Below are 23087 nucleotides of genomic sequence, written 5' to 3' on the forward strand. Positions count from 1 at the left end.
AAAATTGCCTGTCGAACAAAACATTCCTTTACACAACATTTCAAATCTAAAGCATAGAGTAAATACCAAGATTTCAAATTTCATTACTCTAAAACAAGAGTTGACGGTTTCATGACTTATTTATCTTTTTATTGTCTACTGTATTAATTCTCCTCATCAATTTCATATTTACGAAATAATTACTTACATGAGTGAAATTTGAAAAAGACAAAACATCTATATGCGTCCATTGTGTATGAACGCTAAGATCATTCCCTATTGCCCATTCATATTGATTAACCATACTCAATGCTTCTTCCTTGTCTTCAACGTCAGGATCATACATTCGCTCGAATGTTATCAAAATCTAGAATAGTAAAACAGTATAGTCTGGTTAACAGAAACCTATATATTTATACAAATCACTATAGCACGTATTAGACAAATGTCAACAAACGACACCCATCGGAATAAATGTTCGATCTGGAGACACACAGAATGTGGAAGAGTTAGAAACCCTGGACATGAGTGTAAAAGCACCACAGAAAAACAGACTGTAAAAAAAGTTGAAAGTGGATTGATTCGTTAAATAAGCACAAAACACAAAAATCAACCAGACCAAAGACTTAGTACTTTAGGTCACCGTACGGCCTTCGTCAATTAGCAAAGCCCGTACCGCAGTCAGCTATAAAAGGGCTCGATATGACAAATGTAAAACAATTCAAACGAGAAAACTAACGGTCTACAAAAAATGAACGAAAAACAAATATGTAACACATTATCAAACGACAACCACTGAATTACAGGCTCCTGACTTGGGACAAACACATACATCCAGAATACATACCGAATGTGGCGGGGTTAAACATGTTAGCGGGATCACAACCATCCTCATAACCTAGGGCAGTGGTGTAACAGTGCAACATAAGAATTAACTATGAAAAATAGTTGAAAAAGACTTAACTCATCAGATGGACACAAATAGAAATACATATAACAAAAAAATGTTAGATATAAACTGTACAGCAATCAATATAAAGTAATCTAATATCAAAGTCTGTCTGTACCGAAAATGACAATATATATAAAATGTCTTGGTCATGTTGGTGTTCTCATAATAAAGCACAAGAATATATAGATTTAATATATTTATTTCAAAATGCGCTCAAAACCGACTAATGTGTATACAATTGAAACATGATAACAAGAACATTATATAAATACCAAAAATATCACGAACATTGAACTGTTGAAAAACGCAACATTAATTCAGTATAAATTTACTGCTTTCAAAAGAGAGGCGAAAGAAACCAGAGGGATATTCAATCTCATAAGTTTGAAATAAATGACAACGCTATGGTTAAAAGAGAAAATGAATAACATCAAACAATAGTACATAAAACATAGAATACAAAAGACTAAGCAACACGAACCCGACCATAAAACTGGTGCTGCGAAGGAATAACAGATCCTGATCCAAATATGGCACCCATGGTGTTGCTCATGTATGTATAAACCCGGTAATAAGTCTAATTTGGTAGGTCCCATTGGTGAAAAGGTGAATTTTAGCTATGATAACAGGAGTATATTCGCTATCATTGGTGAAACGAATATTCATAGTAATTTTCATGACGAATAATAAGAGTCTTTACATTAAAGCAATTTAACTTTTTAATTGCAAGATGATAATTTTTGGTAAATCTTAAAGTTGCAATACAATTCCACATACAGTACAAAATTATTATATACCATAAAAACAAGCATTGTCGAGTTTGATAATCGATGCTAGATGCCTATGCTAGAATAAATTCTTTTAAACGCAAATTATTTCTACTGATTTTCATAATTAAATTCCATTATATTACTTTAAAAATTGATTCAACGTTTGGAAACAAATATGCCTTTTAGTATTTATACATCCGTACTTGAACTTTTAGAAAAGAGCTATCCAGAAAATTGGTTAGGACACAATTTATAACGTGACCTGCTTTAAAACAAATATTGAATTATCTCATGTGAAATTAAGATATTATCAAGAAACTAAAGTTCTGTACTCAGGCAAAGCTGACCTCTGCTGAATATGGTAATTCATTTAAGGTTCTAATAGGTATTATAGAATTGTTTCCATAGTTTTCAGATTATAAATATTAAAAGAGAATCGTTGACCACGTACATGTACGAATTTCAAAAGGTATTATTTTCATATTGTTACCTGGTCAGAATCGCCTGATACATTTCCATGGATGACCTCTATCCCACCAATTTTCGGATTGCTATGAAGCACTATAAAGCCATCACTTTTCACTGGTGGAAAACAGTAGTTTTCTGCACAAAATCTTAGACTCGTACGATAGAATCTTCCTGATTGAAGGTTAAGATTTCCAATGGTAGAGGAACCATGTTTTCCAACATACGTGTAGTTCCAAAATAACTTCCAAAATTCTGTAATAAAGAAAGAGGTAGCTGGAATGATTGATTGAACCAATGTGTCCCGACTTTGGTTTATTTTGTGATTAACTTGTAGTTGATTCAATAAAAGGACAACGTTGCTTTATTAGACTAATTAAAAGAAATACTTGCAGCAACCTTAACTTGTTAACAGAAAAAAAAATAAATATAGTTATTGTAACTTAGATGAAATGGTTTAAGCAATTGATTTTATGCTCGACAGAATGAGGAACGTTTCTCAAATTAAGTTTTTTTGGTATGTTTGATGCATTCCTACGGGCTCAAATTACGAAATATCATTGATTTAAAATAATCATAAATTCCCCGTAGTTCATTGACGATGGAAACTGAATAAATAGATTTTACATGAAAAGTAATTTCCTTTCCTTGGTGTTTATATTTGCGTTTAAACAAGAACTACATGTTAATATTAAGAGCCAATGTGACAATTGTTCTATCGTTGGTGTTCACGTTTTCACATTGATGTTTTATGCCACTGTTACGGAACGTATATTTTCAAGTTGTTCGCTATGTACGTATCTGTAGCAATGAATTCAATTTAAATTCATGTAATCTGTGTAAAAATTGTTACGTTAACTAATAGTTTTAATATTTTGTTATAACAAATTACTTGAATCCTTTCCTAAATTCTTTTATATATCGCAATATTAAGTTTGGAAGTTATAATGAATATGAAGAAAGCTAATTTCTTATGGAACATCTAAAATAGTTAATCAGTGAGCTCATTATTTAAAATCAATGCACGTAAAATTATAAGTCATTTCGGTTGAATTATTCTTAAATGATATTTATTCAACATTGTGGTTAGATCTTTAAATATCGTCTTTAACAGTTCTTAGATTAAATTTGTTTTCATTTCTTAAATACATAAATAAATATATTTTGTTATTGAGTTTTTAACTCATAGTACGGTTTATTGTTGTTCCTTATATTTTTACTCTGACTATGTAGGTGTGTTGTTGGCATGATATTTAAACTTGATAAACATGGTCTAATAATTGTTTTGAAGAATGTTTTGATAAAGCTTAGGTTATAGCAATTTCAAGTACCCGATAATGTCGATACGTTGTTTCTAAATTATTTCGCTAAATATGTTTGTACTTATCCAATTAATCCTTGTTTTCATCTAATGGTGTATGTTTGTGACTAATGCTTAAGATGTATATGTATAGACACTCACCACCAATATGAGCTCTTTCTTCCACTGCAATAAAACTCTCTCGTGTATAGTCAACATATTGATTAGGCACAGTCCAGTACGCAGAAACAGACGACGTTGAAGATTGACAGTTTATATCTACTGCACATGTTGGTCGCGTATCCTAATTGATATGTAATAGCATTAAGTAATATGAAAAATAAAATAAATACGGACCAGTAACTGATATTAAAAATAAATCAGGTCATTGTTATTTTGCATTTTAATAGTTGCATGTGTTATATATCGACATGTCGATGTCTTATATAGCTTACTTTAATGTATAGGGTTTGCTTATTGTTGAAAACTGTACGAAGATCTGAAGTTGCTTACCTTTACGCTATTTGGTATCCAATGAGTAGTTTTATCGTCAAATATGAAAGTGTACTTCAAGGCTGTTGTGTCAAGTTTTCTTATATAATATTTTCCAGTTTAGGAAAATCTATGACCGATATCATTTTATTTAAATTGGTCATCACTTTCAGATATGAAAAGGCTTACTAAAGACTTAAGTTTAGGGCTAACAATTAAGGTTGAATGATTTCTGAAAAATATGTATTATTCATGGATACATTTATATGCCACATGTAGCAGTTGTATGATCCAAACACTTTTATGGTGACTTGAGTAACACCGGTACCACTCAGATTTCAATTCTACCTTGACTGGTAAGTTTGTATTTAGCCTGTAAAATACTTATTTAGCCTTGAGAATTGAAAGGTCAGTTTATCCCATTCATACAATAAAAGTTGATAAATTTGGCTTCATGCCATTTACCTTGTCCAAAATTAAGGTCACTTTATTGTTATTGTGATATTGTTAAAGTACAAAATAACCCTATATTCTGATCAATACTTAAAACTTTGTGCATCTTGATTTAATTGTTAAAAATCTGTTAATGTTGAGTTTTTGGGTTATTTTCGGCCATTTAATTGCATATTTCTTTACATGGTAGTTTTTTTTTCAGATATAAAAAAAACTATTTGCTTGACTTTATAGAAATATACTATGCTTGCAGGTTATCTATTACACTGTCTTGTTTTTTGTTTATACCAAATCTGACAGATTATTATTTAGTTGCAAAATATTTTAAATGAGAGCTGAATTTTTTTCTATCTTTAAATGTGCATTGAAGGTTAAAATAATCATAATGTGAACAAGAATGAAGAAAACATCTTGGTTTCAAAAAAACATCATCAACCAGGATATAAAATTTAAAATTTTAATTTATTATACTAATATTAGTTGAAATCTCAAGCCACTGTTTTGCATGTTAACAATGTAGGTCATGTCCCAACAGAAAATCAATAAATATGACAGTACAATGTACTCTTAGCACAAACACATAAGGTTACTGTGAAATAGACATCTAGGGCAAGAAACAGTCAGTTATACCAAACCAGTTTGACTAGATGTCTAGTTTAAAACCAGTTTGACTAGATTTGTCCTATATTTTGACAATGTAAATGACGTGAGGACCTGCATGGGTTTTTTAATATCTGTATTCTTTAATTTTTTAGGGCATTTTTCTTTTAATAGCCTTTAAATAACTCTAATTCTGTAAAATTCTCATGAAAATGATTTTATTATTCAGTCTTTCTGTTACAAGATAATTTATCAATTCTATACATTGATCATGATTATATTATCAGTATTGCATTACAGTTACCTAAGTTACCTTTTTATTTTGCAGTTATTTTTTTTTACTTTTGAACCGCATTAAACTATTCTCTTTTCTTTATTTTGTTGATCATTTTCTCTATTCTCTATTTTTTGTTGCCATTACACGTATTCTCTATTCTGTAAACCCCATTCTGACCCTTATAGGTATTTTTCTATTGTATGAATGGGATAAACTGACCTTTCAATTCTCAAGGCTAAATGAGTATTTCATAGGCCAAATACAAACTTACCTGTCAAGGTAGAATTGTAATCTGAGTGATACCGGTGTTACTCAAGTCACCATAAAGGAAAAATATTTAAGGGAATAACATAACAGTTCTTGATCACTAGTCAATGCTAAATTCTATGATATTTGGATCTCTACAAACAACCTGAATTAACTCGCACAAAAGTGGTGTGACTTCTTAAAACGACGTAACCGATTTGAGTCTGCCGTATACATTTGTCAGGAATACACTTGTATATGCTTCCTTGGATTTTCTGCAATCCAAATACACAAAACATATTTCAAATTTAATAAAAATAAGATGGTACCCAACCCCTTGACTAAAATTTATTTGGCTCGTTTAATTTTCATAAAATTTTGACAAAATATTTACTCTAACCCTTCGACAAAAATATTAAATTTTCAAAAAATTTGAACAAACCAATTTATCAGAAAAATTACACTGGTTATATAGCAGTTTGATAAACACTAATTTTGATCATTGAGAAGCTTAATACTCCCTTAACTACACAACGTCATTAACACGTTTAGCTGATTTTACAGAGTTATCTCCCTGTAGTGTTAGGTACCACCTCAAGTAAGTATGGGGTGTAAACAACATGGATTGTTTACAATTTCAAAAGAAAACCTTTAGGTAAACAAGTCTATTTTCAATACCCAGTTGTGATAAATTAACATGTATGAGGTCATTTTTATACATAAGGTACGTGTTATTTTGTTAAAGAATATCAAACTTGAAGATTAAACATTCAAATTGAATTTAGAAGATAATAGTCCTCAAACCATGATGTTAGAAAAATTAAAATACAATGTGGTTATTGTATTTTTTTTATGCTTTTTTACAAAATAGAAATACAATCTGTACATTCTTTTAAAAAATTAAATCATTTGAGTACTTTTCTCTTTTTAATCAAATTCATTGAATTAATTCTGTATTTGCAAATCCAGTTAAGCTAATAAAATTATAAAACATATTATTTTCGTTTGAATGAAAAGTCTTTAAAATGAATTGCATTATTTTATCAATGTATCAAAAGAAGATCATTCTGACCCTTTAATATGGAAATTAACGGAACTTACAAACTGGTGATGATTGGATAATAACTTCTGACCACCTGCAAAAAAATTTGCTCGTTCAAAAAAATGAAAATTATCAAAACATCATTACAAATTCATATGATATTATATAACAATAACAAAGATTTCACATTTAACCAGTTGAATATTACACTTCCTTACGTATAATGAAGATTATTAAGACATACAAAAAGATATTATTACAAATTTGAAAAATAATATAACTAAATCATTATTAAAAATCCATTTCTACAGCTAATGTACAAAAATAGGTCGGTGCCAAATGTACAGAACATTGATAAGTGATAAAAACAAATTCGGTGCGTACTCTTTTAATTGAAACATACCTGTACAGTTTGTACCATCGAAAACTGAAATTCCAGACAGAGGTTTTGTAATATCTAAAAAAGTTACACCATCAGATGATACTGAAACTGTTCCAGTTGTTGCTTCTGCTTTAACAGTGACGAAATATTTCTACAACATATATATCCATTTCAACTTTTGCACGGAAACTTAGATATAATGTTTGAAAGAGTATACATGTAATCATAATTGAGATCTATTCAGAAATGCAATATATTTTAAACATTACTACTCAAAATACTTGTTGAATATGCTTTATCAAAAAACAAAAATCCACAAATGAAAGTTTCAGGTAATTTCTCTGTATGGTGAGTCAGTGCTATAGCTCAAATCAATTCAAATTTAACTTTATTAATACAGATTCTAATAAATCATATCGGATTTTACTGTAAAAAGAATATAGATTAATAGCAAAATAATGCTAAAAAGCAGGGAATTGAAGATATGCATGTACCTGGAATGCTTTTAAGTTCAAGCCTTTGAACACATAGTAGTTAAATGAAGAGTTCCTTATTACAACAATGTTGTTATCACATTTCTCTTTTTCAGTTCCAATGCATATGTGAAATATGATATCTAAATGAGTATGTGTAAAACCCGACCATACGACCCCGATTTCTCTTCTGTTAGAGGTAAAATCCACATCTCTTATGTCCTGAAATAAAAACAATACATTATATTAAATATATAATGTTATATTTAGAAATTCAATTTTCGACTTCAATTAATTGGAACAGTTTTTACGATGACAAACATAGTTAATTCAAACAATGGAACTGCAAACAAAAACAAAAAAACAAACACATAAATGATCGATCTGCAAATTGCGTTATCAAACTTATTTTCCACTTTTAGCGAGATAAGCTACCTTAGTACCCTAGTACCCCTGCTTCTGTTACATCAATGACACACTGCCTGCACTTTGGCAAGCGCCATCGACCACTCTACCGAAAATTTAATCTTAAGCTGGTCATGTAATGTTCTTCCTCGTCGGCTTACTTAGTGTTGTAACATAGTGATGTATAAATAATATTCAGGACTCACTCCATACTATATATATATATATATATACTTAGTCTCAAATTTGACAAAAGAAAATACAAGATCTTTGATTTACCCTTACTGATTTGACATCGCGGCAATATCACCTACACTTTTCACAATATATGTCAAGTGTTGTACGACTATTTCAATATGTAAACCCAATGTAAAAAGGTAAATAGCGGACCTTTCAATAGGATCTATATAAGAATTAAACTTGCTTTCAAGGATCTTGAGTTTGAGCACACTGAATGGAGAAAATAGGATTATTGAACCTAAAAGGCTTTTACAGAACGTCCAACAATTAGAAATATTACGTAATCAAAATGTCATTATCAGCACTAGCCAATGTGTGGATTGAGCCATCCAAAGTTGCTGTTTCTACATATCAATAGGAACCTAACTGTACAAACAGTATTATCTTTAAGACTTGGGTAAAGTTTTATTTGTAAGGCTAGTAATGCTTCCAATGCAGTTATATTAATGTAGTAACTTTTATTGGCATATTAACAGTTTCATTTCTTTCCCAAAGTTATGATTATAATTGGTCGTTGTGAACTAGTTTTTAGTCAAATTGTCTACATTTTACAAAAGTCTATCGAAATTTTTAAATAACAGTGACAATAGATACCTAATAGACATTCAAAATCATTAGATAAAACTTCTTTTAGATGATTTGCATTCTACAGATCAAATCTATTTCAAACTAGGATTAAAAATGAAATACCAAATGGCAACTTGTGTGTTTGGTTGCGAGAACATATTGAAAAAGGAGATGAACATGTCACATGTGTCCTTAAATTTTGGTTCAACACACATTAAGCGATACCTTTTTTGTAATCATTGGCACTTATCTTTAAGGATTTAATAAGAGATACTAAATTTAAACGTTTAAATTATTTTGAAAAATTGCATCAAAATTTTGTTCGAAACAAATTGGAAGTAAACATTCTTATAATTTATATATACATTTGTCATATATGAATATATAAAAAGATAGCAAAAAACATTACATATGTATATCACAAAACATTCTTGCAGTTCCTATAGCCTCCTAGAGGATTTATCATTTTCCAGCGTTGATTGGACGTTCTTAAAGAAATACACATTGATGCAGGATGTCTAATTTGCAATTCTACAACATCTTTTTATTTGTATATTGAATGTTATTTACTTTAATACAGATTCAAAAAGAGATAATGCTACAATTTCAGAGAAGATGACAGAATAACAACGGCTGAACAACTAACAAAATTGAATATTTAGATCTTGGAAACCTGTATTTGTTTACAATATTGTTTGTAATTAAGTGAGCACTAGAATTACTACATGCGGGTTCGTGACAAAATAAAAGTACTCTCGCCTTATTTAAACCTGACTTTTAAGTATTGGTAATGTAATAAATTCATGAAAATGTCCAGGTTTTCTTACTACAACCATATACCTAGGCTTAATTTGTATATAATTGTTCTTTAATTTTTCATTTTTTTTACATTTTGAGGATTGAGCAAATCAGTTGAGTGTATGGTTGTATGTTTTATTGCATTATACATCTCGTGGAAGGTTAACTCGTCACGACCAAGCTTGGAAACTGGGAAGGCATATGCTCACATTATATCTGTACCGGTACAGTGTGTCCTCATTTACACCATACCATATGGTGGTGCTCCTAGCAAAAAATAAAACTCATAACAAACATACAATAGGAAACGCATGTGCTATATAGGTGTCATACCACCAATTACTCCCTCAAATTTAGAACGTATGTGAAAGTAGGACTACTCGGACAAAAAATAGTGCATTGGATGTCATAGTTCAACTAAATTAACCAACAAATTTGTAGAAATGAAACTTTTGTTGAAAGAGAAATATATTAAGACCATTTTGAGCCAAATTTTAACTGTCTAGGAGTTTGAATTTAAAATTGAGGATTAATGCGCTCCATGGTATACTAATTTAAGATTTCCAGAAAACCAGGGGTTATTTTTAGTGGTACTTCCTTTCGGGAGCTCTCTTCTTTCTTATATCATTTTTAATGTATGATGAAAATTGGCATGCAGAAAGGTGACACCTGTACAATTCAGGATATACCTAGTTTCTATGAAGTTAAACTTAAGGTAAAATATTTAGTAAGCTGTGAAAATTGCAAAATTTGGTTGAACAGATAGGGACTTTTAATTGGTGGTATGACACCTATATACTATTAGTATAGGTATCGAACTCGACCCGGATCTTGTTAATTATTGGAAGTATTAATTATGTTGAAAACAAAAGGACCTACAATGGTGTAATCCTTAATCACTACTATATTATTTATATTCAAAATTGAATCCTTCTGAAAATTCGGCTAAAAAATTGGACCTCATTTACTTAATAGTATTGATGGCGATTGATACCTTTATTCCATGGGAATTTATGTTTTCAGGAAGTACATCAAAAACCACTCCTTTAGATGGAAGCTGTATGTTATATCTGAAAGGTGCTGCTACTGATGTTGATGATAAGCCTGCGACATTCGTAACTCTTAATGTGATATAATAATCATGATCAGCATGTAAAGGCCACTGCAAGTCTGATATCAGAACGGCTGAGCAAGTTGGAGGAAAGGTAACAGAACATGGTCCAACACTGCTAATACTCGTAAAATTTTGAACATCTTGTTTGGAAGAAGTATGACCTGAAAGAGATATTTTGTACAAGTTAAATTATATAGGCCTAACAAAAATGAAATTACTGTAGGTCCCCTAATTTTCAATTCTACAACCATAAAGACGGATTGTATCCTGAATATAAAAGCGGATTACCTATCTAAGTTAAAGAAAGGAAAATAAACTTTGAGGCCAATAAACGACAAAAAAGATAACCAAAAATTATTAGTATACATCCATTGTTTTGCCTACAGCGTCAAATCCTATGACGATTTTAACTTTTGGTAATTTTCATTACTCTCTAAAAGCAATCTTAAAAATGGTAATTTGTTTTTAATATTTTGATAATTTTGAATAATTCATTTTTTTCGAATTCATACCAAAAAAATAGCATGCTGCCCGAAATATCTTTTTCCAGATGCACCATTTTCATTTATTTTGTATGATTTACAACACTGTAATCTTTGTATTTCTTAAAACATATAAATATGTTTTTTAATTGAGATCTCAATGAGTTCGTCTTAATTGGAATATCTTAAAAGGCAATTATGTTGGTACTTTATGTGTTTAATTTGTAGTATAATATGCAATTTCCAAAAACGACAATAACTTATTCAATTATATGTGTATTTTTAAACGATACATAAAGCTTGTTTTCATACCTGGTCATAGACAACAACATCAATTAGATGCATAAATATATATATAATATATAGAGGCTCTAAAGAGCCTGTGTCGCTCACCTTGGTCTATTCACCAAATGACACAGATGGATTCATGACAAAATTGTGTTTTGGTGATTGTGATATGTTTGTAGATCTTACTTTACTGAACATTCTTGTTGCTTACAATTATCTCTATCAATAATGATCGGTCTAGTAGTTTCAGTGTAAAATGTTAGTAAAAATTTACAAATTTTATGAAAATTGTTAAAAATTGACTATAAACGGCAGTAACTCCTTAGGGGAAAATGGTCATGTTGACTTATTTTTAGGTCTTATTTTGCTGTAAATTATTGCTGTCTACAGTTTATCTCTATCTATAATAATATTCAAGATAATAACAAAAAACGGCAAAATTTTCTTAAAATTACAAATTCAGGAGCAGCAACCTAACAACTAGTTGTCCAATTCATCTGAAAATTTTAGAGCAGATAGATTTTTCTCCCCTATGTTCTATGTTTAGCCATGGCAGCCATCTTGGTTGGTTGGCCGGGTCACCGGACACATTTTTTAAACTAAATACCCCAATGATGATTGTGGCCAAGTTTGGGTTAATTTGGCCCAGCAGTTTCAGAGGAGAAGATTTTTGTAAAAGATAACTAAGATTTACGAAATATGGTTATAAACTGACTATAAAGGGCAATAAATCATTTTGGTCATGTTGACTTATTTGTAATCTTACTTTGCTGAACATTTTTGCTGTTTACAGTTTATCTCTATCTAAAATGATATTCAAGATAATAACCAAAAACAACAAACTTTCCTTAAAATTACCAATTCAGGGGCAGCAACCTATTAACGGGTTGTCTGATTCATCTGAAAATTTCAGGGCAGATAGATATTGACCGGATAAACAATTTTAACTCATCTGATTTGCTCTAAATGCTTTGTGTTTTGAGTTATAAGCCAAAAACTGCATTTTACCTCTATGTTCCATTTTTAGCCATGGCGGCCATCTTGGTTGGTTGGCCAGGTCACTGGATAAAATTTTTAAACTATAGACACCCTAATAATGATTTTGGCCATGTTTGGTTGAATTTGGCCAAGTAGTTTCAGAGGAGAAGATTTTTGTACAAGTTAACGACGACGGACGACGACTGACGCCGAACGCCAAGTGATGAGAAAAGCTCACTTGGCCCTCTGGCCCAGGTGAGCTAATAAAATGATAGTTACCAACTGCATATTCGTAGTACAATGGAAACGGGTCTTTCTCGTCAAATACAGTATTATCTCGCCACGAAAGAAGTAAATGATCATTTACATTGTGAACGTTTATCACATTATTTATAAACTTTGGCGGAGTTTTATCGACAATGAATGGTCCAATACTCTAAAAAAAAAATGACAAAGAAAACAATATCAAAACAAGATATGAACCATATCGTATTGCAGCATAATTACTTAAATAGAAAAACGAATTCACTAGTAAGTAAAAGTATGTCAAAACAGTAATAACTTGAAACAAGCAGTGACATCCCAAATGTTGGATAGTTCATGCTTTCTATTATCAAAACACTATCTGATTTAAATTCAAAATGTCTGTTATGTGTTTATATAGAATATTCAAACATCGACCACGTATTAATTGACTTAGGTCGATTCAAATAAAAGCCCCACCTGATATCCATCAATGCCAGATCGACTTGTAGTTTTGACGATAATATAAAACTCTTCACCCTCTGCAAGATAGCTATGTCGAATTCTGAAATGGTTTTGATGCTTTGATGAATGGAAACTGTTAATATCAGGAGCCATACTGCCTGGAGTTGAAGATATTCCAATTGCGTAATCATGTATTAGACTTTCTGCAACACCACTTTCCCATTTTATCTGAAACTAGTTAATACACTTATAAACAGTTCAATCAAATTTCCTTTCAAACAAAAGTTTTAGGGTAGGAGAATTTACACTACCGATAGTTTATGAATATGCAAATGAATTATGATTCTATAAGAGTCATCTTCCAACTCACTAGTATGGGATGCTCAATTATTAGACATGACACATTGAAGAGTTTGAACATATGTAATACTCCATACAAGTGGAGTACAAAATGTGGGTCCTGCCAGTGCAAATGCCTTCATCGCCGTTCTTTTTTTTGTTTTGTTTGTGTTGTTGAATTCAGTTAAATTAGCCTACTGATTCATATGGAAATTATGTTGTTGTACTATAGTAAATTTGTGTATTCTTGTCTTTAATTTTTGCTAATATGCCTGGTCTATATGCCATTTTGTGCTTCTTTGTTACATATTTTTTTTTGTGATTAAGACTATAACACAACGATGACTTCTGTATTTTTTTCATTGTTACCTATGATGTCTGTTTGTTTTGTTCACGCATCGGTGTGAATATAATAGAATTTGATGCAACTGTCATATAAGTGAGAGGTTTAGCTAGCTATAAAATCAGGTTGAATCCATCATTTTCTACATAAGAAAATGCCCGTACTACGTCAGGAATATGACAGTTGTTATCCATTCGTTTGATGTGTTTTAGCATTTGATTTTGCCATTTGATTAGGGACTTTCCGTTTTGAATTTTCCTCGGAGTTCAGTATTTCTCTGATTTTCTTTTTATATATGCCATTATGTTATTGTGGGATTCACGCGTATGTATACATTTGAATTATTCCTTGTGTATTTTCGCCTTGATAGTAAAATTAAAATTTGAATTTTGTTTCATTTTTTTCCAATTTTGAACGATTTACAGTATTATATCACAGCAGGCATAAAATGTGGCTTAAGGTTATATACAATGGTAGTATAAAGAATTTAAATTAAATATCGTCAGTCCCAGTATGATATGAAAAACATGTTATTAATACTAACTGATTGATGTGTCGGTAACACTCCTATGATTCCACTTTTTGATTTGGTATTCAGAAATTCGGATTCAATCTTATCAATTGGACGACCTTCGGGGAACGCCATTAAATCTCCACTGTTTTGAGACATCTCCGTTGAATTACTGTAAAATATTATCAGATTATTACATGGCATTTTTCATATCGCATGTATTATCAGCCCTAGGTTCAATATCAGCCCAAGAGCCGCATGGCTCGAGGGCTGATATTGACCAAGGGCTGATAATACATGCGATATGAAAAATGACATGTCATGATCTTTTATCATATGCTTCAACGATGGAGAAAAATCACAGATTCATATATTGATCCTTTTATGTGGTTTCCAAATAGAATTTCAAAGAGCGAAACGTTCACGGACGTCGGACCCCAAAGTTAGTACATTCTATCTGAAATCTTTCTATCATATGCCTCAACAAAGAAGAAATACATTTAAATTTTGACGAAACTACAAAAACATATTTCAAAAATATACGTTATGAACACTGTTTGGAAAAGTCAACTTTTTTTAAAAGAAACTTTTAAAATTATGTTTGAAACTTTTAAAAAATGCATTTATTTAATAATTTGATTGTTTTTTTCGTTTTTGTTTTTTTAATTATTTTACAAAATATACTTTCCAAATAATTGTTTTGTACACTACTTTGTAATGTTTTTCAGTGAAAACGTAGCATTGAGATGTATTTTCCGGAATTTGCCGAGTTTCACCGGAATGCCATGCGATAACGTTACGGAAAGGCATGTGATAACACTCGAAGCATGTGATAAACTTTTCATATCAGCCCGCTAAGCACCAATTCGAAAAATATGGAATTTACGTTAATTTAATGCTATTATCATACAGTAAAAATCATGTTATTTAGTCTAAGTATATGCTAAATATTAAATATAATGCAATAAATGTTTAACATCATTATATAAGTGGACACAATTTTCATCAAGAGACGTGTTGTGACCTGCAAATGCATTAATGACTAAATTCGACATAAATAGACATATTATGCTGCTAATACTGATTTAGTAATTTGTAATAGACTTTGAGATTTAATCCAAACTTTATCAATTTACGGAAGAGATAAATATGTGAAATACTTAATTTTATTTTTTATTTTTACAGTATTTAAATACCCATAAACACATATATTTGTCAAGTTTTATACGCCCTAAAGTTACACAAGTAAAAACGTATTTTGAAACCTATTTGATGATAAACTGGTTCAAAGTTACAATGTGGTGATTCGCAATAAGATGATAAAAAATAAGTCGTGACCGAACTGAGATGCATAAAGAGGTGGCAATTATTAATATGCATGACATTTAGCCAGTGGAGTTAAAAACCTATTTTACTTACTTGTTAAATCCTGACAAATCTGTAATTCTATGTCGTATTAAATTACTATCTAGTAACCACCATGTGTCATTCTGAATTTGTAAAATCTGATTTCTGGCCTTGATATCTTCGAATACAAAGTCTTTAATGAACGGAATAGTTGTTGTGACTGTAACTCCATCAGAGCATACCAACTTTGAACTTTCGCTAGCTCTATTAACAGCTGTGACTGAGATGAAGTAAATACCCTCCGAAGTCGCATTGTAGGTAGCATAAGTGTTGTAGGTAATCTGTTTCTAAAACAGAAGTGTGTCATTGAAATCATCGGAAAGTCTTATAATATAATTGAAATATTGGAAAAATATTTTCAACAAAAAGCAAAATATCCTAATACGAATTCAAAATACTGATTTAGATGAAAAAATCGTTATCAAAGGATTATAATTAATCATATTGTAATGTAATGTTTTGGTTTCAGTCATACTTGCTATTTTGTATATCTTGTCTTGCTATTAGTGATTTCTATTTACAGTTTTAAGACGAAACAAAAGATCAAAATGGGTAAACAAAATTCGGTAAATGGCAGTAGCTCCTACAAAACTCAATACATTGTTTGACTCATGTTGAAGGTTTGATGATTTTGGTTCGCTGATGGTTTTTACTAACTAATTTTTCTCTCAATTTACTATACTTTCAAACATAAAAGCTGGACATGTTGAATTTCATCAAAAACCTTCATATTAGAGCAACTTCTCCTATGAGGGCCAATCTATATTTTTAAAGTCATATGGGCGTTTTTGGTAGATCTTGTATTGGTGATAATTTGTGCTGTTGACAGTTTCTGTTTATCTTTGATAGTTTCAAAGCTCATTGAACGAAGTTCTAAAACAATTAAAAGCTATTGTCAGTTCTGTTTGTTATTCTCATAGGATTTTGTCTAATGCTTAGTCTGTTTCTGTGTGTGTTACATTTTAATGTTGTGTCGTTGTTCTCCTCTTATATTTAATGCGTTTCCCTCAGTTTTAGTTTATTACCCCGATTTATTTTTTTTGACCATGGATTTATGAGTTTTGAACAGCGGTATACTACTGTTGCCTTTATCTGGTACCAGGGACTAAACAGCAGATAGAATCATTCAAGGTCAAACAGTATGCTAATAGATCTGAATTACACTCATGATGGTAGACGGACAGGAACAAAAATAAGAAAATTTTATCTGGCTGCCTTCAGAATCAATTATGCCAAGTTTTATTTTGCACACTATGAGGTCTAAATAAAATTTAGATTGGTTAATAAATCCAACATGTAAATGAAGGACAATAATTCGGGGTTTTACTATCTCTTTTATCTTACTTCATTGTAATACGAAATACCTCTTTGCTTATTGCCATCTCATTTTTACTGAGACAATGGTCGCTGAAGATATACTGGTAAAAGTCAACCCCACTCTCTTTGTCAAAAAATCCTTCCCAATGAGCATCAATATTCAGATCTTGCTGAAAGTCTACTTCAGAGTCTCCTTTAAGACCATCATGAACGTATCCTTCATGAGGCGGTGACAAGTCAAGAGATATCTAGAATTAATAAATAACACAAAGTTTTTTATTACGATTCAATACTTAAATGTTCTAAACCGAATAGCTTGAAACACAGTTTACGGCAAAACTGGTCGAAGAGTTGATGATAAAATATGAATATATATAGATCATGTCAAAAATTGGGATACAACAGTCAAAGTATAATGATCGGTATAAGTGGGAGTTTCGGTAAGTCATAAAAACAGGTTCAACCCACCATTATTTTCTTAAAAAGTACTGTACCAAGGCGAGAATATTGCAATTGTTATCGTATACATAGTTTTTTTCTATCATGTTGGCTTTTATTTTTGTTTCACTTCAGTGTTCCTGTTGTTCCTTTGTTTTCATCTTATAACTGATGTGTTTCCCTCGGTTTTAGTTTGTAAACCGAGTTCATTTTCTCTCAATCCATTTATGACTTTTGAACACTAGTATACGACTGTTACCTCTATTAATCATTTTAAAAAACAAACAACTATGTCAACAAAAGGAAACAAAAATGTTACGGTGTCTTCTGGCTATATTTTACTATTCTGGATATTCCTTTATTTTAGTATGAACTATTCTAATTCTTTTTATTCGCAAGATTTACCTGGATTTACCTTCGTTTATTCGTTAAATGATGCTACAATTGATACGGTATTCCCGCACTTGTATTAAATTTATCATGATTTCCTTAATAGAGGGTTGCTGTTCAGAAGGAAGCTATTAAACCAAAAGTTCCAAATGGTGAAGGTGAAATCATTCCCTCGTAAATTTTACGGACGCCATTATCATTTGGTTGACCGTTATGGAATAACCGTTTCACATATGCTATCAGATATGTTTCTTACGTCGTTACTACAATCCCCTTCCCTTTTCATGAATGTGACCTACCGAATTAGACTATTTACCGGGTTTGTTGTAACATCAGCAACACGACGGGTGCCACATGTGGAGCAGGATCTGTTCACTCTTCCGGAGCATCTTATATCACCCCCAATTTTCGATGGAGTTCTTGCTGCTCCGTCTTTAGTTTTCTATGTTGTTTTTTATGTACTATTATTTGTCTTTTTTTATTTTTAGCCATGGCTTTTTCAGTTTATTTTCGATTTATGAGTTTGACTGTTCCTCTGGTATCTTTCGCCCCTCTTTTAGAACATAATCCTACATTATCCCATTGTAAACATAAAAAATATTGGGATCTCAAACATAAAATCTTACTGTTTAACCTATAAAACATCAAATTAGGGTAATAGCCAGAATAAACCAATGTTATATACACTTTAAAGACAAAGCGAATAAACAAAAAAGAAAGAAAAAAATCCTCAGAGCACAATAACACAAAGGGGGATGCATAGAAACTGTAGGTATTTGAATACAGTCATTTTCTTTCTCAATTTTCTTTTTTTTTACTAGCAATATAAATATATAGAAAAAAGGTATGGTTGCAAATGAGTCAACTATACGCCAAAGTTGACATAACGTTGTTTCGAACAACTATAGGCTTGTGAAGATATTTAAAAAAAAAGGAAACACCATAACTATATTCGGCTATCAAATTCACCTACATGGTAATTAAATGTCTGTTTTTGTTGTTGTTATTCCAAATCCGAGAGGAAAATACTTTATCAAGGCCGTCTGTCTTTTAAATTGGGAGATGTGTATATACAATATCTTTGACTATTTCCGAATTAGAACTTTTTATGTATTTTTTTAAAATCATAATCGATTTGAATTCTATAAATCTTCTTAAATATATTTTCACATAAACATTTCATAACAGATATTTCTATTTCACATAGATTCCTTATTCTCAATCGAACAATGACATTTTCAGGAATTCTTGCGCAAAACATTCGTCAAATCATTAACAAAAATGTGAATTGAATATTTATAGTAAGTAATGATTACATAATCCATTTACTACAGAGTGAGGTAGATGTTATGACCACAAAGATAATTTAAATATACTAACATCCGATTGCCACTTATAACAATAATATTCACTAAAAAACAAGCGATATAATTTGACAAGTTTAGCTCATTTTATATTCAAATTATATTACAGAATTATAGGACCAATCAGTAATGTCTACAACATCTCACTATAGAAATAATAATATTAAAAGCACCCTGTTTTGGCAACCTATCAAATCTAGAAAGAATTAAGTTTTAAGATTGGTCTGTTTTTCCTATTAATAAGAGGCACGAAAGATACCAAAGGTACAGTCAAATTCATAAAACTAAAATAAACTGACAACGCCATCGCTAAAAATAAAAAAAGACGAACAGACAAACAATAGTACACATGACACAACATAGAAAACGGGGAGCTGTGTTAGTGTCGATATATTTAAAGAAGATACAAAGACTTACTTGAATTGTCTTCTTCGTCTTCAATAAGGCTTTGTTTGTAACTGTCACTTCAATGAAGTAATCAGAATCATGCAACCCAATCTCCTTCCCAGGAGTGATTCCTGAATCCTTAACAATAATTGGTCTAATTTGAAAATGTTTGTGAAAGCAACCATGAAACATTGTACAGTAACAGGATGGGCCTTTTGGTGCTGAACCATACTTATTGATGCAATCCTCCAATGTCTGTAACATACAACGGAATAAAGTAAACAAAAACCCACAAACTATTTTTTTTACAACATTTTAGAACGTCGAAATATATTTTGTATATCGTACGTTAATGCATTTTAATTGGTTCTCAGAATGTACTACGATTTTTTAAAAACCATAAAATTACAATATTAATCATTATATATCTTGAACAGGGAAGGCGAAGTTGAAAGCGACATTCAATTTTGAAATATTTTAATTATAAGCTAATGTCTTTCAAATTACAAACTGGTAAAACAGTCAATCGAATCAAAGGTACCAGGTTTATAATTCAATACGTCAGACGCGCGTTTTGTCTACAGAAGACTCACCAGTCAGGCTCAAATCATAAAAGCTATAAAGCCAAAGAAGTATAAAGTTAAAGGGGCATTGAGAACCCAAAATTCCGACGAGTGCATTGAGTAATATGATATGGAATAGAACTTTTGTTGCATACCTACCTCAGCCTCACCTTGTGTCGTTGGTGTTGCTTTACCATGTTCGTCTATCCCAGTATGATTATTATAAAGTCTCCATTCCACTTGGTCCAATCCACTGGCATAATCAAATGCCTCCCATTCTATGCTTTTGATCGGGGGAAATAAATTATGGCAACTATAGTTTCCCGATATTCAAATCTCATCAGACTTGAATTACGATTAGAATACGGGGTAACGAAAGTTTTTTTTTTGTTGTGAAAATATAAGAGGTTATATTTAGAAGGGTAAATATGACGTTTACAATTCTGAGAACATAATTGTCTTGGTAATTAACAAAAAAAAAAAACGCCTAAAATACAATTGCTTTTACTCACACTGTCATATTGCAATTATAAATTATCCATATTACACCAATGTTTATTAAGCAAGGTAGTTCATAAATTATACACAACATTAAATCAATATTTGTGAATTTGAAAGAAATAAAAATGACAAGGAACCTTTGAATCCTTACATATTTCCTTATAGTTTCTTTCAAATGAATTATGATCTAGTTGTAAACTTTATGTAGTACTAATATTTTGAAACGTACTTAAAAGTGACAATACTCACGTCATTTTAGAGAAATCTTCCATACTGTGTACTGATATATTCACTCTGTCTCCCTTAGTTAACCACAAGTTTTGTATTACTGGAGAACTAACATCTTTATAAACTGATATAATATCATCCTTATAATTATCTAAAATGTCAAGGGCTTTAATGGTGATATCAAGTCTATAGCCATCTTCCCAAGTTATATTCAAATATTCAGCTTGACTTAATACATCTGCTGTTTGTGTGAAACTTTGGTTTGCTTTTAGATATGGTCCATATACTTCATACTTAATTTCAAATTTTACAATTCCTGTAAAGGAAGAAAAATTATTTTGTTATATTATCAGTGGAAAAAAGTAAAATCACAAAAATACTGAACTCCAAGAAATACTCAAAACGGAAAGTCCCAAATCAAATGGCAAAATCAAAAGCTCAAACACTTCCAACGAATGGATATCTGTCATATTTCTTACTTGGTACATGCATTTTCGTATGTAGAAAATGGTGGGTCAAACTATAAAAAATCAACTGTTGTTGTTTCTTATTCAAAATTACCTGATCGTTATTTTTACTAATCAGGCTAACATAGAAATTTGATTCCAACTATTAATGGAATAATTTAATATAATAGTGTACGGTAAATGTTTAATCTGTTATGGAATTCGATGTTTAATGGTCTAACAGTATACGTTGTCTGATACATTGATGTTAGGAATATATGTAATATTACATGGTTTTAAAGTGTTCAATTGATATAGGCATATCAAAAACAAATATTTTGAAGGTGACTGCATACTTTTTGTTTTGCATTTATTCCGTTTAAAACTCAATGTAAAACAAATAGAAAACTAAGAAAACTAAGGTTCTTAACTGAAACTCATTAAGTTATCTCACTGCAACATTTTTTATTGGTGTTTCAAACAATAACAAGATTACATAGGAAGCCATACTTTTTTCAATTCATTTGGACCACAAATATACATTTTTGTTATTATCTGCCAAACTATGGTATAATGGAATATATTTTATTATTGAGGCGTTTGTTTAAACCGTAACACGTTTATGCCACAATAAGGTTCGTTTGATCTGGATTACTGTCAAAGGAACAGGCAAATATTTCTTATTTGTTATTATTTTTTGTGTAATTGTTTTCCAACAACTTATGGTTATTTAGTGGTAAACATTACAATTAATGATTGATGATTGAAACTAACTAACAAGACAACCATCCAGTTACATACCATGTATATTGTCAATAGGAGAGACCTTTCGAGGTCCATATAAATCATCGTATTCCTCTTGAACGCCTACATAAGCTGCTACTCCGTACAACCAGCCGTGCTTTTCATGTCTCTCATTTAAAAAACGATCTGTCCATGTCACAGATAATTCGACATCATCAACTGACACCCATGTATAGTTTGTTTTAGCAGAAGCCTCATTTACTTTTATTCTTTTAGTATGTTTGATGTCAATAACAGATATATCGTCATAGAAAACTAGACATCTTGCTGACTGGTGGTTTCCTGCTTTGTCAATCGACGTCAGAATCATGGAATACATACCCGGTTTCGGTAGTTTTAAAATTTTCTAAAATGGAATAAATAAAAATTCTGTATGGCAATATCCCAAGAACACAATAACCTCCAAATATTATACAGAGGTCAACAAACGATTTAAATAAAATGGAAGCCCGTAGGTTTATACAGGCATGAGTTTGTCTGGCTAATCACTTCTTCTTAATCAATATGTATACAGACACATTTGATAAACATTACATAATAACTATTGCATGGTTATTCCATGTAAATATTGTTTTAGTGTCATAAGAACAGAAGAAAGGACAGAGAACGCATCTGTATATACCCTGGACTGTTTTCCGACTGAACGATAGGTACTTTCGATTAATTGTTCTAAATTTTTCATTTCTGTATAGGTTAGCTTATTAAATGTTAGTAAATTTTCCCACACTGTTCAAAAAGAGGCTAATAAACTGACAACGCCTTGCAACGGCAGTAAAAGACGATGAAAAGTAAAAAAATAGTCCTTAAACCTATTAAATGAGCAAAACGAACCCAACATATAACTTGGGGTGAACGGAAAGAGAAGGGAAAGATATCAAATGGATATTCAAACTCATTCTGAAATCTAAAACAAACTGATAATGACATGGCAAAAAACGACGAAAAGGCAAACAACAGTTCACAAGTCACAACTTATAAAACTGCAGTTTTGAGTCATCGTAAGGCGTTAATAAATTTGCTGTTTTGAAAAAGACCAAC

General features: G+C 31.0%; 1 protein-coding gene across 1 annotated transcript in view; it reads right to left on the reverse strand.

Annotated features, from left to right (window-relative positions):
- LOC143082753 (uncharacterized) overlaps positions 1-23087 on the reverse strand; it is a 63229-nt gene that overhangs the window by 32959 nt on the left and 7183 nt on the right. The window contains exons 4-19 of the mRNA XM_076258594.1: positions 22047-22395; positions 20821-21115; positions 20230-20353; positions 19538-19762; positions 16976-17176; positions 15624-15898; positions 14238-14376; positions 13027-13245; positions 12583-12739; positions 10436-10716; positions 7453-7653; positions 6980-7109; positions 6636-6670; positions 3629-3770; positions 2192-2421; positions 188-346 (exon numbers count right to left, since the gene is read on the reverse strand). Coding sequence (XP_076114709.1) covers positions 188-346; positions 2192-2421; positions 3629-3770; positions 6636-6670; positions 6980-7109; positions 7453-7653; positions 10436-10716; positions 12583-12739; positions 13027-13245; positions 14238-14376; positions 15624-15898; positions 16976-17176; positions 19538-19762; positions 20230-20353; positions 20821-21115; positions 22047-22395 — 3162 coding nt within the window. The remainder of the gene's footprint in view (positions 1-187; positions 347-2191; positions 2422-3628; positions 3771-6635; positions 6671-6979; positions 7110-7452; positions 7654-10435; positions 10717-12582; positions 12740-13026; positions 13246-14237; positions 14377-15623; positions 15899-16975; positions 17177-19537; positions 19763-20229; positions 20354-20820; positions 21116-22046; positions 22396-23087) is intronic.

The sequence above is a fragment of the Mytilus galloprovincialis genome, chromosome 7, assembly GCF_965363235.1.
Source record: "Mytilus galloprovincialis chromosome 7, xbMytGall1.hap1.1, whole genome shotgun sequence".
NCBI lineage: Eukaryota > Metazoa > Mollusca > Bivalvia > Mytilida > Mytilidae > Mytilus > Mytilus galloprovincialis.